We start from the raw sequence: 15,497 nt of genomic DNA, 5'->3' as shown, positions 1-15,497 counted from the left end.
GGTCCTCGGCCCTCCAAAAGGGCACTTCAGAGCTAGGGAAAGTACAGAGGGGGGTGACCAAGGGGGTGAGGAGGTGGGAGCACCTTCCCTAGGAGGAAAGGCTGAAGAGAGGAAGAGACTTCTCAGCTGAGAAAAGAGATGTCTAAAGGAGGACACGATAGAGGTTTATAAAATCATACACAGGGTGGAGAGAGCTGACAAAGAATTTTTTCTTCCTCTCCAAAATACAAGAACTTGAAGACATCCAAGGAAGGAGGCTCAGGATGGACAGAAGGAAATACTTCTAACACGAAGTTATTAAAACGAGGAATTCGCTGCCAGAGGATGTAATAATGGCCACAGAAATAAACAGCTTTAAAAGGGGATTAGAGCGATTCAAGGAGGAGAAGTCTATTAGTGACTAATAGCCCTGGTGACTGAGGAGAACCTCCACATTCAGAGGCACTAAACCTCTGAATCCCAAAGCCAGGAGGCAACATCAGGGGGAGTCCACAGGGGGGTGTGGCATATGCAAACGAGTTCTGCTAATGAGCTCCAGCACCTCTTTTTCTACAAAATGACCCCTGGATGGACCGGTGGGCTTATCCAGCAGAGATAGAAAGATAGAAGATAGAAGAAGATAGAAGAAGGTAGAAGAAGGTAGAAGAAGGTAGATAGATAGATAGATAGATAGATAGATAGATAGATAGATAGATAGATAGATAGATAGATAGATAGATAGATAGATAGATAATTTTATTTGTATCCCGCCCTCCCCGCCGGAGCAGGCTCAGGGCGGCTAACAGCATTATATAAAAACAAAGTTACATCCAGCATTTAAAAATTCTAATGAGTTTAAAATTAATCAATTAATTAAATTAAATTAATAAAAGTGCTATTGCTATTCGTTCTTTTGTGGTGGCGGTTATCCTTAGCAGCTTCTTTCTTCAGCGAAGGCCAGTCTGAAAAGGAAGGTCTTGCAGGCCCTGCGGAATTGTTCAAGGTCCCGCAGGGCCCGCATTTCCTCTGGGAGTTGGTTCCATAGGCTCGGGGCTACAGATGAGAAGGCCCGATTGCGGGTGCATTGCAGCTTCACCTCTCTTGGTCCGGGGGTGGTCAGCAAGTTTTTTCCAGCTGACCTCAGTGCTCTCTGGGGCTCATATGGGGAGAGACGGTCCCTAAGGTAGACAGGTCCTCGACCATATAGGGCTTTAAAGGTAATGACCAGCACTTTGTAACGAACCCGGTATATAACTGGCTGCCAGTGCAGCTCGCGCAGCCCAGGCTGTATGTGCTCCCATTTAGGGAGCTCCAGCAACAGTCTGGCCGCTGCGTTCTGCACCAGCTGCAGCTTCCGGGTTCGGTACAGAGGCAGCCCCATGTAGAGGGCATTACAGTAATCCAGCTTTGAGGTGACCGTTGCGTGAAGTACCGTTGCCAGATCTTGGCGCTCCAGGAAGGGAGCCAACTGCCTTGCCCGCCTCAGGTGGAAAAAGGCTGACTTGGCAGTGGCTGCAATCTGGGCCTCCATTCAGATGTTCTGAATGACAGCATGTGGTAGACTGCAGCACTTCAGCCTCACCCCACATGGTTTCCTTGACATGATTCCCAAGGAGTGGCACGTCTCTCACTGGGGGAACCTTGAAAAGAAGAAGAAAAGAAAATGGCAGATTTATACCCCGCCCTTCTCTCTGAATCAGGGACTCAGAGCGGCTCACAATCTCCTATATCTTCTCCCTCCACAACAGACACCCTGTGAGGTGGGTGGGGCTGAGAGAACTCTCACAGCAGCTGCTCTTTCAAGGACAACCTCTGCCAGAGCTATGGCTGACCCAAGGCCGTTCCAGCAGGTGCAAGTGGAGGAGTGGGGAATCAAACCCGGTTCTCCCAGATAAGAGAGCTCCGGCTGACCCAAGGCCATTCCAGCAGCTGCAAGTGGAGGAGTGGGGAACCAAACCTGGTTCTCCCAGAGAAGAGAGCTCTGACTGACCCAAGGCCATTCCAGCAGCTGCAAGTGGAGGAGGGGGGAATCAAACTCGGTTCTCCCAGATAAGAGAGCATTGGCTGACCCAAGGCCATTCCAGCAGCTGCAAGCGGAGGAGTGGGGAATCAAACCCGGTTCTCCCAGATAAGAGAGCTATGGTTGACCCAAGGCCCTTCCAGCAGCTGCAAGTGGAGGAGTGGGGAATCACACCCGGTTCTCCCAGATAAGAGAGCTCTGGCTGACCCAAGGCCATTCCAGCAGGTGCAAGTGGAGGAGTGGGGCATCAAACCTGGTTCTCCCAGATAAGAGTCCGCACACTTAACCACGACACCAGACCGTACCTTACTAGTACAGATGGAGTCCCCCCCCACCTCTGCCCAGTTTCTGTCAAGAACTAGGAAGGAAGTTTGAGACGCCTCTTCTCCCATGCTGTGGTCCTAATCCAAACTAAACTGCTATGAAATGGAGACGCTGCCTCCCAGAGAGCCATTTGCTAACTAACTCTCCTCTTGATGCCCAGCGACTCCTAGCTTTCTGAACGGCAGCCCTATTAATATGAGGCCAGACGTTGTTCTCATCAGAGCCCTCTGGCTTCCTGTCACCAACGAGGTTCTGTTCAGGGCGTAACTGCCACCCATTTCAGTGCGTCAAAGTGCTGTCCTGTCACATTTTCCGAAACAGCTCAGAGCACGTGCAGAATACCTTTCCCGCTAAGGTGGCCAATCCCCGGGTGGGGGCAGGGGATACCCCGGTTTGGTGGCACTCCCCCCACTTCAGGGTCATCAGAAAGCGGGCGAGGGGGAGGAAATTCCCATAGGGTATAATGGAAAATTGATCCGTAAAAACATAAGAGAAGCCATGTTGGATCAGGCCAGTGGCTCATCCAGTCCAACTCTCTGTGTCACACAGGGGCCAAAATCTCTCTCTCGGCTTGGCTTCGCGAACGAAGATTTAAGAAGGGTGCAATAGTCCACGTTTGCTGCAGGCTCGCTGGTGGCTGACAAGACCAATGTGGGACAGGCAGGTCCGGCCACAGCGGCTGCAGGGAAAAGTCTGATTTAGGGTTGGTCCTGTAGCAGTGCGATTCTTCCTCAATCTCCTTTTGTCCTCAAGACCAGCTATGCGTGCGTTCTCAAAGGAAGAGACAGCCTGGTGGATGGTGTGCCTCCATGCTTTGCGATCTGAGGCTAGGTCAGACCACTGGTGATGGTTGATGTGACAGGTGCTAAGGGATTTCTTCAAGGAGTCCTTGTACCTCTTCTTTGGTGCCCCTCTATTTCGATGACCGGTGGAGAGTTCGCCATACAGGGCAATCTTGGGAAGGCGGTGGTTTTCCATCCTAGAAATATGCCCTGCCCAGCGCAGCTGCGTCTTCAACAGCAGTGCCTCGATGCTGGTAACCTCTGCCCGCTTGAGGACTTCAGTGTTGGTCACAAAGTCACTCCAGTGGATGTTGAGGATGGTGCGAAGGCAGCGCTGATGAAAGCGCTCAAGGAGTCGCAGGTGATGACGGTATAAAACCCACGATTCGGAGCCGTAGATGAGGGTTGTCATCACAACCGCTTTGTAAACATTGATCTTTGTGCCTTTTTTCAGATGCTTGTTGCTCCACACTCTTTTGTGCAGTCGGCCAAATGCACGGTTTGCCTTTGCCAGCCTGTTGTCAATCTCCTTGTCGATCTTGGCATCTGAGGAGATGATGCACCCCAGGTAGCTGAACTGCTGGACTGTCTTCAGAACTGATTCACCCACAGTGATGCAGGGAGGGTGATAATCTTCCTGGGGTGCAGGCTGGTGGAGAACTTCTGTCTTCTTCAGACTAACTTCTAGGCCGAATAGCCTGGCAGCCTCTGCAAAGCAGGACGTCATATGCTGCAGAGCTGATACCGAGTGGGAGACGAGTGCAGCATCATCAGCAAACAGTAGCTCTCGGATGAGTTTTTCCATTGTCTTGGAGTGTGCCTTTAGTCGCCTCAGGTTGAACAGGCTGCCATCGGTGCGATAGCGGATGTAGACACCATCGTCCTCATCTAGATCTACTGCGGCTCTTTGAAGCATCATGCTAAAGAAGATCGTAAAGAGAGTTGGCGCGAGAACGCAGCCTTGCTTTACACCTGTGCCTATTGGGAAGGGCTCCGAGAGGTCGTTGCAGTGTCTGACTTGGCCTCGCTGGTCTTCGTGTAGCTGGATGATCATGCCGAGGAACCTTGGGGGACATCCTAAATGTTCCAAGATTTGCCACAGGCCTTTCCTGCTAACGGTATCGAAAGCTTTGGTAAGGTCGACAAAAGTCACATACAGAGCCTTGTTCTGTTCCCTGAATTTCTCTTGGAGCTGCCTGAGAACAAATACCATGTCGGTGGTGCTCCTGTTAGCTCTGAAGCCGCACTGGCTCTCTGGGAGGAGTTCTTCTGCAATGGTGGGCACCAGTCTGTTCAGGAGTATTCTGGCAAGGATTTTGCCTGCGATGGAGAGCAGGGTTATCCCCCGGTAGTTGGAGCAGTCTGACTTTTCCCCTTTGTTCTTGTATAGGGTGATGATGATTGCATCGCGAAAGTCCTGTGGTAATTTGCCTTGTTCCCAGCAGGTGACAAGTACTTTGTGAAGTGAGCTATGTAGTACTGTGCCCCCATGCTTCCAGATCTCTGGTGGAATTCCATCAACTCCTGCTGCCTTGCCACTTTTCAGTTGCTTGATGGCTTTAACAGTCTCTTCTAGGGTGGGGATCTCATCCAACTCTGTTTTCACCGGTTGAAGTGGGGTGAGGTGGATTGCTGAATCTTGAACTACGCGGTTGGCACTGAAGAGAACCTGAAAATACTCCGACCACCGGTTCAATATGGATGCCTTGTCTGTGAGGAGCACTTGGCCGTCTGCACTATGCAAGGGACTCTGAGCCTGATATGATGGACCATATACTGCCTTCAGGGCTTCGTAGAACCCTCTTAAATCACCAGTGTCTGCACACAGCTGGGTTCTCTCTGCAAGCTTGGTCCACCACTCGTTCTGAATGTCTCGAAGCTTGCGCTGGAGGTTGCTACATGCAGCGCGAAAGGTTGCTTTTTTCCCAGGACAGGAGGGCTGAGCAAGATGTGCTTGGTAGGCAGATCTCTTTTTTGCCAGTAATTCTTGGATCTCTTGATTGTTCTCATCAAACCAGTCCTTGTTCTTCCTTGTGGAGAACCCGAGGACTTCTTCAGAGATCTGCAGGACGGTAGTTTTTAGGTGTTCCCAGAGTGCTTCTGGAGAAGGGTCTGTGGGGCAACTGAGGTCCTCAATTCTTGACTGGAGTTTTGCCTGGAAGGCAGCTTTAACTTCGGCTGACTGGAGGCTGCCAACCTGAAACTTCCTCCGAGGGATACCTCCTCTCCTGGGTGTGGGTTTAAAGTGAAGACGGAGATTGCAGCGTACAAGACGATGATCCGTATGACATTCTGCGCTGGGCATTACTCGGGTGTGTAAGACATCTCGAAGGTCTCTCTGGCGCACCAGAATGTAGTCGATAAGGTGCCAATGCTTGGACCGTGGGTGCATCCAGGTTGTCTTCAGACTGTTCTTCTGCTGGAAGATAGTGTTGGTGATGGTGAGCTGGTGCTCCATGCAGAATTCTAGCAGGAGGCGCCCGTTGTCATTGCAGTTGCCAATGCCGTGTTTGCCAAGTACTCCTTTCCAGGCTTCCGAGTCTTTACCTACTCTGGCATTGAAGTCGCCAAGGATGATCACCTTGTCCTCTGTAGGGGTCTTCCGTACGAGGTTGCGTAGATCAGCATAGAACTTGTTCTTTTCTGCAGGATCTGCTTGAAGGGTTGGGGCATACACACTGAAGAGTGTTGCATGCTGCTTGTTTTGAAGTGGGAGGCGCATGGACATGATGCGATCTGAGTGACCTGTTGGAAGGTTTTCGAGTTTGGAGGCAATGGAGTTCCTGACCATGAAGCCAACGCCAGAAAGGCGGCTCTCAGCCTTTGACTTACCCGACCAGTAGAGGGTATAGCCAGCACCGTGTTCTTGAAGACTACCTTCCTCAGGGAAACGGAGCTCACTGAGAGCTGCTATGTCGATATTCAACCTGAGAAGTTCGTGGGCAACTAGAGCAGAGCGTCGTTCAGGGCGACTTGATGCGTTGTGGGTTGTGTGTGTGGATATGCCCTTCAGGCCTGCGCAGAGGAATTTTTTAGGTGAAGCGCAGTGTGCGCGGTACTGGCTCCACCCTTTCACCTGGGGGTCATCTGCCATGGCCCAGTAAGCCGGGACGCCGGCAGTGAGTCCTCCAGGTGGTAGGTGTTACATTAACGAGCTCTATCTGCCCGGGTTTGATGTTAGAGTTTTCCTTCTCTTAGGCTGACGAGGTTGGTGGGCCCAGCCTGCCCATCCGGTTATACCGCCGGACACTTCGGTCGCACCATGACGTAGCAAACTCTGTGAAAACGGGGGGGACCAGCGAGAAGGTGTTGCTACGGATGCAGTAATGCAGGAGAGGCCATTGCAGTGACCATCTGCCAGGCATAGCCAGACAGTGACCACGCGGCGTTCACTACACCGGGAGAGGAGAGGCTATGTATTGCGCATGCACTTTCCCTGGGGGGGGTAGGATTCCCAGAGGGAGCCCACCCCCCACCACCACCACCCCAACCAAAAAAATTATACATATATATACATATACATATATATACACCCTGTGGCTAATAGCCACTGATGGACCTCTGCTCCATATTTTTATCTAACACCCTCTTGATGCTTGTAGCTGCCGCCACCTCCTGTGGCAGTGAATTCCACATGTTAATCACCCTTTGGGTGAAGAAGGACTTCCTTTTATCCGTTTTAACCCGACTGCTCAGCAATTTCATTGAATGCCCACAAGTTCTTGTATTATGAGAAAGGGAGAAAAGTACTTCTTTCTGTACTTTCTCCATCCCATGCATTATCTTGTAAACTTCTATCATGTCACCCCTCAGTAGACGTTTCTCCAAGCTAAAGAGCCTCAAGCGTTTCAACCTTTCTTCATAGGGAAAGTGTTCCAACCCTTGAATCATTCTAGTTGCCCTTCTCTGGACTTTTTCCAATGCTATAATATCCTTTTTGAGGTGTGGTGACCAGAATTGCACACAGTATTCCAAATGAGACCGCACCATCGATTTATACAGGGGCATTATGATACTGGCTGATTTGTTTTCAGTTCCCTTCCTAATAATTCCCAGCATGGCATTGGCCTTTTTTATTGCCATCGCACACTGTCTCGACATTTTCAGTGAGTTATCTACCACGACCCCAAGATCTCTCTCTTGCTCAGTCTCTGCCAGTTCGCACCCCATCAACTTGTATTTGTAGCTGGGATTTTTGGCCCCAATGTGCATTACAGTACTTTGCACTTGGCCACATTGAACCTCATCTGCCACGTTGATGCCCACTCACCCAACTTCAACAGATCCCTTTGGAGTGCCTCACAATCCTCTCTGGTTCTCACCACCCTGAACAATTTAGTGTCATCTGCAAACTTGGCCACTTCACTGCTCACTCCCAACTCCAAATCATTTATGAACAAGTTAAAGAGCATGGGATCCAGTACTGAGCCCTGCGGCACCCCACTGCTTACCGACCTCCACTGCGAAGACTACCCATTTATACTAACTCTCTGCTTCCTATTAATTAGCCAGTTTTTGATCCACAAGAAGACCTGTCCTTTTACTCCATGATTCTCGAGCTTACTAAGGAGCCTTTGATGATGAACTTTATCAAAAGCTTTCTGGAAGTCAAGGTAAACAACGTCTATTGGGTCTCCTTTGTCCACATGTTTGTTCACCTCCTCAAAGAAATGTAATAGGTTAGTGAGGCAAGATCTTCCCTTGCAGAACCCATGCTGAGTCTTCCTCAATAACTTGTGTTCATCAATGTGCCTACTATTCTGTCCTTGATAATGGTTTCTACCAACTTTCCCGGTATTGTAGTCAGACTGACTGGCCTGTAATTCCCCGGATCTCCTCTGGAACCTTTTTTAAAGATGGGGGTGACATTTGCTACCTTCCAGTCCTCAGGAACAGAGGCAGATATGAATGAAAGATTACAGATTTTTGTAAGAAGATCCACAAGTTCAACTTTGAGTTCTTTCAGAACTCTTGGATGTATGCCATCCGGACCTGGTGACTTATTAGTTTTTAATTCGTCTATCAGTTGTAGGACCTCCTCTCTTGTCAACTCAGTCTGACTCAGGTCTTTCAACACCCCTTCCAAAATAAGTGGTTCTGGAGCAGGCAAACACTTCTCATCTTCCACGGTGAAGACGGAGACAAAAAATGCATTCAGCTTCTCAGCCATTTCCCTATCCTCCTTCAGTAATCCTTTGACCCCTTAGTCATCCAAGGGTCCCACTGCCTCCCTGGCTGGTTTCCTGCTTCTAATATATTTGAAGAAATTTTTATTGTTGGTCTTTATGTTTTTTGCAATATGCTCCTCATAGTCCCTTTTTGCCTGCCTGATCACAGTCTTGCATTTGATTTGCCACAGCCTGTGTTCCCTTTTATTAATCTCACTTGAACTAGCTTTCCACCACTTAAAGCAGTCCTTCTTACCTTTTACAGCTTCCATTACTTTGTTGGTTAACCATGCAGGCCTTTTCTTATACCTTTTCTTATCCATGATTATCTGGGGCTCTGGGGAGGCTGTGTTTTGAGGTAGAGGCACCAAATTTGCAGCATAGCATCCAGTGCCTCTCCCCAAAATACCCTCCAAGTTTCAAAAAGATTGGACTGGGGGGGTCCAATTCTATGAGCCCCCAAAGTAGGTGCCCCTATCCTTCATTATTTCCAATGAAGGGAAGACATGTAAAAGGTGTGCGGTCCCTTTAAATGTGATGGCCAGAACTCCCGTTGGAGTTCAATGATGCTTGTCACAACCTTGCTCCTAGCTGCAACCCAATGACTCCTGGCTCCACCCCCAATGTCTCCTGGCTCCACCCCCCAAAGTCTCCTGGCTCCACCCCCAAAGTCTCCTTGCTCCACCCCCAAAGTCCCCAGATAGTTCTTGAATTGGACTTGGTAACCCTATTTCCCGCTCTCATCAACACGACTGGCCTCTTTCACCTGCACCAACGAAAGAAAATTCTGACTCAAGATAAACCTTGCACAGAGCTCGAAGCAATTTCCAACCTTTATTCCTTTTCATTTCCAAGAGGCACGCACAAAGTTTTATACGGGGACCGGAAGGCAGCGCAAACGCAGAGCGACGCTGGACATTCCGGCATGATGCTAAAACGCAGTTCTTCGATGGATTCCTGAAGCTGGTTAAGGCTTTAAGAAAAACCAGGAAGCCCAGCTGGGCATTGCTAAAGGCAGCACATTCAGCTCTGTTTCCCCTGGACTTTGCCCAAAAAGAAAAGCAGAGCTGCCTTCCCACAAGCTATGAGAAGCCAAGTGCGTCAGTGCCTACCTGCTCGGGGACCAAGGCCACATCCAGACTGCTTCTGCCAGCTCTAAGCAGTTGCCGTGGAAAAGCAATGAACAAAACAGGATTTAGCGTGAGCAGCGTGCAGAGACGTAACTTCTCAGTCCAACGTTCCAGAACACCCAGTCTGGCAAAAGCTCCCAGTCACACAGTGTTTGACAAACCATGGTTGCTACAAGGGTGGGTAGCAAGTTCTGATCCTTGCACCCAACCTCCGTGTTTGCCCCTTTTGTTTAAAAGAAAAATTAATCTGATTTTGCTCTGGAAGCCACCTGGTCTAGTGAACGCCAATACATCATTAAGCCATGAGGTAGCAAAGTGATTGTGCGGATTCGTCTTCTCACTCGTGGACACCGCAGGACGGTGGATTAGAACAAAACCCTCCACCACCGATTAAGGAGCTCACGAAAATGACAGTGATAACTAACCTGCAACCCCATTCCCGGGCCAAGAGAGAGGCCTTCCTTTAAAGAACGGCTCCCTCTATACCCAAAGCAGCCATCACCATAAGCAAAAATGTAAGCAGAATTTGGAAAGAAAAGATTCACCAAGTGTCCCCTTTGAAGAAGTCTTCAAGCCGGCCAATGAAGCAGGGAGACACACACAAAGGTGGGGACACCTAGAACAAAGGTTATCGACTGGTTGTGCTGCCCTCGTCGCTTTGACAAGTGTTCCTTCCTAAATTCTCAAGCTGAAAGGTTTCACCTTTGGAAGCAGAGGAGCGGCTCTGTCTCTAATCCCCAAATATTTGTTCCCTTGCCTTGGCGCTCAGGTTAGTGCCTTCTCAACCCTACAACGGAGAGGCACATAAAGATCCAGCCGCTGGTCCTGTCTTAAGTTTTAGGATAGCGCAGTTCGCCTAGATATCCGAGGGGGTCCCCAATGCTTCCCATTAAAAGCTCCGCGTGGACATTTTGGAAGGGAAACAGGCAGAAGGTAGAAAAGCCCCATGTTTAGGAGGAGAGGTATTTAGAAAAGAAAGGTTTCCCGATCCTTCCCAAACTCTTGACTAGCTGGGTTCGGTCGCTAGGAAGGCTGCAACAGAACTGCCCATCTGTAATGGTTCCGATCCTGCACTACACCAGAGGAGCTGGAATACCCGTTGCAAAGGATGCATTCCGAAGTGGGCGTTTGAGGAGCACGGAGTACGCCGTGCTACACCGAGAGCAGGAAAAGGAGCACAGGAAAGAGCAATGTCAGGGGCAGACCGACAGCCAAGTCCCGCCCTGCTCTTGAGTAGTACTTGGCCACCGCCACATTGGGGTTCCCCTGCTTGGGGTCAAACCACATCTGGATGCAGCGGCCGCTGCCCCTCTGGAAAGTGGTGTATTGGTAGGAGCTGGTCCAGATCTTCTCGCACAGGTCTTTGGGTTCAGGGAAGACGAGCGTCCAGGGCAGGCACGGACTCCCCAAGGGACACCGATTACTTCCTAGAATTAAGAAGTGGAAGCAGCCGGTCAGAGACTTCCCCATTGCTAGACACCAGGCTGGAGAGATGCACAGTGGATGAGGCAGGGTTGCCAATCTCCAGGCGGGTAGCAAGGGAGCCCCTAAGGGTTCTGTGATTAAACCAGCCTCCAATATAATCAACACATCTTCATTGAAATTTATAAAGAAGAAGATATTGGATTTATATCCCGCCCTCCACTCCGAAGAGTCTCAGAGCGCCTCACAATCTCCTTTCCCTTCCTCTCCCACAACAGACACACTGTGAGGTAGATGAAGATATTGGATTTATATCCCGCCCTCCACTCCGAAGAGTCTCAGAGCGGCTCACAATCTCCTTTCCCTTCCTCCCCCACAACAGACACTCTGTGAGGTAGATGAAGATATTGGATTTATATCCCACCCTCCACTCCAAAGAGTCTCAGAGCGGCTCACAATCTCCTTTCCCTTCCTCCCCCACAACAGACCCCCTGTGAGGTAGATGAAGATATTGGATTTATGTCCCGCCCTCAATTCCGAAGAATCTCAGAGCGGCTCACAATCTCCTTTCCTTTCCTCCCCCACAACAGACACCTTGTGAGGTAGATGAAGATATTGGATTTATATCCCGCCCTCCACTCCGAAGAGTCTCAGAGCGGCTCACAATCTCCTTTCCCTTCCTCCCCCACAACAGACACCCTGTGAGGTAGATGAAGATATTGGATTTATATCCCGCCCTCAATTCCGAAGAGTCTCAGAGCGGCTCACAATCTCCTTTCCCTTCCTCCCCCACAACAGACACCCTGTGAGGTAGATGAAGATATTGGATTTATATCCCACCCTCCACTCTGAAGAGTCTCAGAGCGGCTCACAATCTCCTTTCCCTTCCTCCCCCACAACAGACACCCTGTGAGGTAGATGAAGATATTGGATTTATATCCCGCTGTCCACTCCGAAGAGTCTCAGAGCGGCTCACAATCTCCTTTCCCTTCCTCCCCCACAACAGACACCCTGTGAGGTAGATGACGGTATTGGATTTATATCCCGCCCTCAATTCCGAAGAGTCTCAGAGCGGCTCACATTCTCCTTTCCCTTCCTCCCCCACAACAGACACCTTGTGAGGTAGATGAAGATATTGGATTTATATCCCGCCCTCCACTCCGAAGAGTCTCAGAGCGGCTCACAATCTCCTTTACCTTTCCTACCCCCCACAACAGACACCCTGTGAGGTGGGTGGGGCTAAGAGAGCTCTTACAGCAGCTGCCCTTTCAAGGACAACCTCTGCCATGGCTATGGCTGACCAAAGGCCATTCCAGCAGGTGCAAGCGGAGGAGTGGGGAATCAAACCCGGTTCTCCCAGATAAGAGTCCACACACTTAACCACTACACCAAACTGGCTCTCATAAAGGAAACCTAAACAATCGCTTAAAGCAGTAAATTGTACATACGGTGAAATCATACAGTATGCTCAGTCCTTTATAAGGACACAATAAGGTGAATATTACGATATGCACAGTCTTTCTTGGGACCAATAGGCCTCCAAAGGGTTTCAGCCAAGAACTGGCAAAGGAGAGTCTTCTTCACAAGTCAAACTGCTGTAGAAAAAAGCCAACAGAAGCAGACAGCTACGAAGGCGGCGCCTCTCTGCCTCCGTTTCTCTGAAGCTTCCACAGGCTTAATGCAAAAGATTACAACGTTGATAATGGAAATCAATCCTTCAAGTACAATGAAAGTTATGTTTATAATGAGGTGCTCCAGCGACCATTCAGGTGGGGGCAGGGGATCCCCCAGTTTGGAGGCCCTCCCTCCACTTCAGGGTCATCAGAAAGCAGGGGGAGGGGAGGGAAATGTCTGATGGGAACTCTGTTATTCCCTAGGGAGACTTAATCCCATAGGAAATAATGGAGAATTGATTTGCGGGTATCTGGGGCTCTGGGGGGGGGCTGTTTTTTGAGGTAGAGGCACCAAATTTTCAGTACTGCGTCCAGTGCCTCTCCCCAAAATACTCCACAAGTTTCAAAAAGATTGGATCAGGGGGTCCAATTCTATGAGCCCCCAAAGAAGGTGCCCCCGTCCTTCCTTATTTACTATGAAGAAGAAGAAGAAGAAGATATTGGATTTATATCCCGCCCTCCACTCCAAAGAGTCTCAGAGCGGCTCACAATCTCCTTTACCTTCCTCCCCCACAACAAACACCCTGTGAGGTGGGTTGGGCTGAGAGGGCTCTCACAGCAGCTGCCCTTTCAAGGACAACCTCTGCCAGAGCTATGGCTGGCCCAAGGAGTGGGGAATCAAACCCGGTTCTCCCAGATAAGAGTCTGTGCTCTTCACCACTACACCAAACTGGCTCTCACAGCAGCTGCCCTTTCAGGGACAACCTCTGCCAGAGCTGTGGCTGACCCAAGGCCATGCCAGCAGGTGCCAGTGGAGGAGTGGGGAATCAAACCCTGGTTCTCCCAGATAAGAGTCCGCACACTTAACCACTACACCAAACTGGCTCTCTTCCTATGGAAGGAAGGCATTTAAATAGGTGTGCGGTCCCTTTCAATGTGATGGCCAGAACTCCCTTCGGAGTTCAAGTTATGATTGCCACACCCTTGCTCCTGGCTCCACCCCCAAAACCCCAAGATATTTCTTGAATTGGACTTGGCAACCCTAGGATGAGGAGAAAAATGGGGAATCCCAAAAGATCCAACCCCAGGCCAGGATCCAAAGACCTCGTTACGGCGCGACTCTGGTTTGCAGAACTGGGTAACTAATGTAGCTGCAATTCCCAGAAGTCCATGGATTCTTCAGGGATGGCCAACTGAGCCAAAGAAGAGAGCACATGGGCTTTGCAGAGGAGTAAGTGACTTGGGACCACCTTGTGGGGGAGGAGACATGATCAGTTCTGCCTTTGCAAACCAGCCAAGGTGGAGGGGGGGGGTTAATCCCCAGGTGTGGGCTGTGGATCCCCCAGTTTGGAGGCCCTCCCCCCACTTCAGGGTCATTAGAAAGCAGGGGAGGGGGATGTCTGCTGGGCACTCCATTGTACCCTATGGAGACTGATTCCCATAGGGTATAATGGAGAATTGAAGATAGAAGAAGAAGATACTGGATTTATATCCCACCCTCCACTCCGAAGAGTCTCAGAGCGGCTCACAATCTCCTTTACCTTCCTCCCCCACAACAGACACCCTGTGAGGTAGATGAAGATACTGGATTTATATCCCACCCTCCACTCCAAAGAGTCTCAGAGCGGCTCACAATCTCCTTTCCCTTCCTCCCCCACAACAGACACCCTGTGAGGTGGGTGGGGCTGGAGAGGGCTCTCATAGCAGCTGGCCTTTCAGGACGACCTCTGCCAGGGCTATGGCTGACCCAAGGCCATGCTAGCAGGTGCAAGTGGAGGAGTGGGGAATCAAACCCGGTTCTCCCAGATAAGAGTCCGCACACTTAACCACTACACCAAACTGGCTCTCCAGAATTGATCTGTGGGTATCTCAGGAGGACTGTTTTATGAGATAAAAAGGTCAAGGTAATCCCCTGTACAAGCACCAGTCGTTTCCGACTCTGGGGTGACATTGCTTTCGTAACGTTTTCACGGCAGTCTTTTTTTACGGGGTGATTTGCCCTTGCCTTCCCCAGTCTTTGACACTTCGAGACTCCACAGGGTAGAGAGAGGAAAGGAAAGGTCCCTTGTGCAAGCACCAGTCGTTTCCGACTCTGGGGTGAAGTTGCTTTCGCAACGTTTTCACGGCAGACTTTTGACGGGGTGGTTTGCCCTTACCTTCTCCAGTAACCTATGCTTTCCCCCCGGCAAGCTGAGTCCTCATTTTACCGACCTCGGAAGGATGGAAGGCTAAGTCAACCTTGGGCCGGCAACCTGAACCCAGCTTCCTCTGGGTTCGAACTCAGGTCGTGAGCAGAGGGCTCCGAATGCAGTACTGCAGCTTTACCACTCTGCGCCACGGGGCTCTTATCTTTTTTTTGAGATCGAGACACCACATTTGCAGCATAGCATCCGGTGTCTCTCCTCAACCCGCCCCCCCCCCCCCCCCGTGTTTCAAAAGGATTGGACCACGGAGTCCAATTCTAGGAGCCCCAAAGAAGGTCCCCTTATTCTCTTTGGAGTTCAATCATACTCGTCTCAAGCTTGCTCCTGGCTCCACCCCCAACGTCCCCTGGCTCCACCCTTAAAGCCCCCAGACATTTCTTGAATTGGACTGAGCCACCCTCTCCCTGACTCACCCGTGGACCAGTCCCAGCCTTTGTGCCAGTTCTCCTTGCAGGTCATCTGGTCCTTGCAGTCCTCCCACCACTGCTCGCAGTCCTCCTTGCAGAGCGGGACGTTCAGGATCCTCTCTTTGCGCCAAGAGTTGTCAGCCTGCAAGCAAGAACCACAACCGTTAGGGTTCTCACTCTGGACTGGAAAACTCCGGGAAGATTGGGGCCAGAGCTCGGGGAGGGTTTTCATTTGAACACCACCCTCCCGAGCACCCGTTTCATCTGGGAAAATTGATCTCTGCTGTCTAGGGATCAGAACATAAGAGAAGCCCTGTTGGATCAGGCCAGTGGCCCCTCCAGTCCAACACTCTGTGTCACATAAGAACATAAGAGAAGCCCTGTTGGATTAGGCCAGTGGCCCCTCCAGTCCAACACTCTGTGTCACATAAGAACATAAAGAGAAGCC

General features: G+C 50.4%; 1 protein-coding gene across 1 annotated transcript; it reads right to left on the bottom strand.

Moving 5' to 3' along the window:
* Nucleotides 1-9,073: 9,073 nt before the first annotated feature.
* On the bottom strand, nucleotides 9,074-15,191 carry LOC132590951 (folate receptor alpha-like; the record flags this gene model as incomplete). The annotated part of the gene is made up of 2 exons (XM_060263862.1): nucleotides 9,074-10,830; nucleotides 15,056-15,191. Coding segments are annotated over 2 exons (411 nt in total), but the record flags the coding sequence as incomplete, so codon positions are not given.
* Nucleotides 15,192-15,497: the final 306 nt, after the last annotated feature.

The sequence above is a fragment of the Heteronotia binoei genome, unplaced genomic scaffold, assembly GCF_032191835.1.
Source record: "Heteronotia binoei isolate CCM8104 ecotype False Entrance Well unplaced genomic scaffold, APGP_CSIRO_Hbin_v1 ptg001265l, whole genome shotgun sequence".
In the NCBI taxonomy this organism is placed as follows: Eukaryota; Metazoa; Chordata; class Lepidosauria; order Squamata; family Gekkonidae; genus Heteronotia; species Heteronotia binoei.
This window is presented reverse-complemented; position numbering and strand designations above follow the sequence as displayed.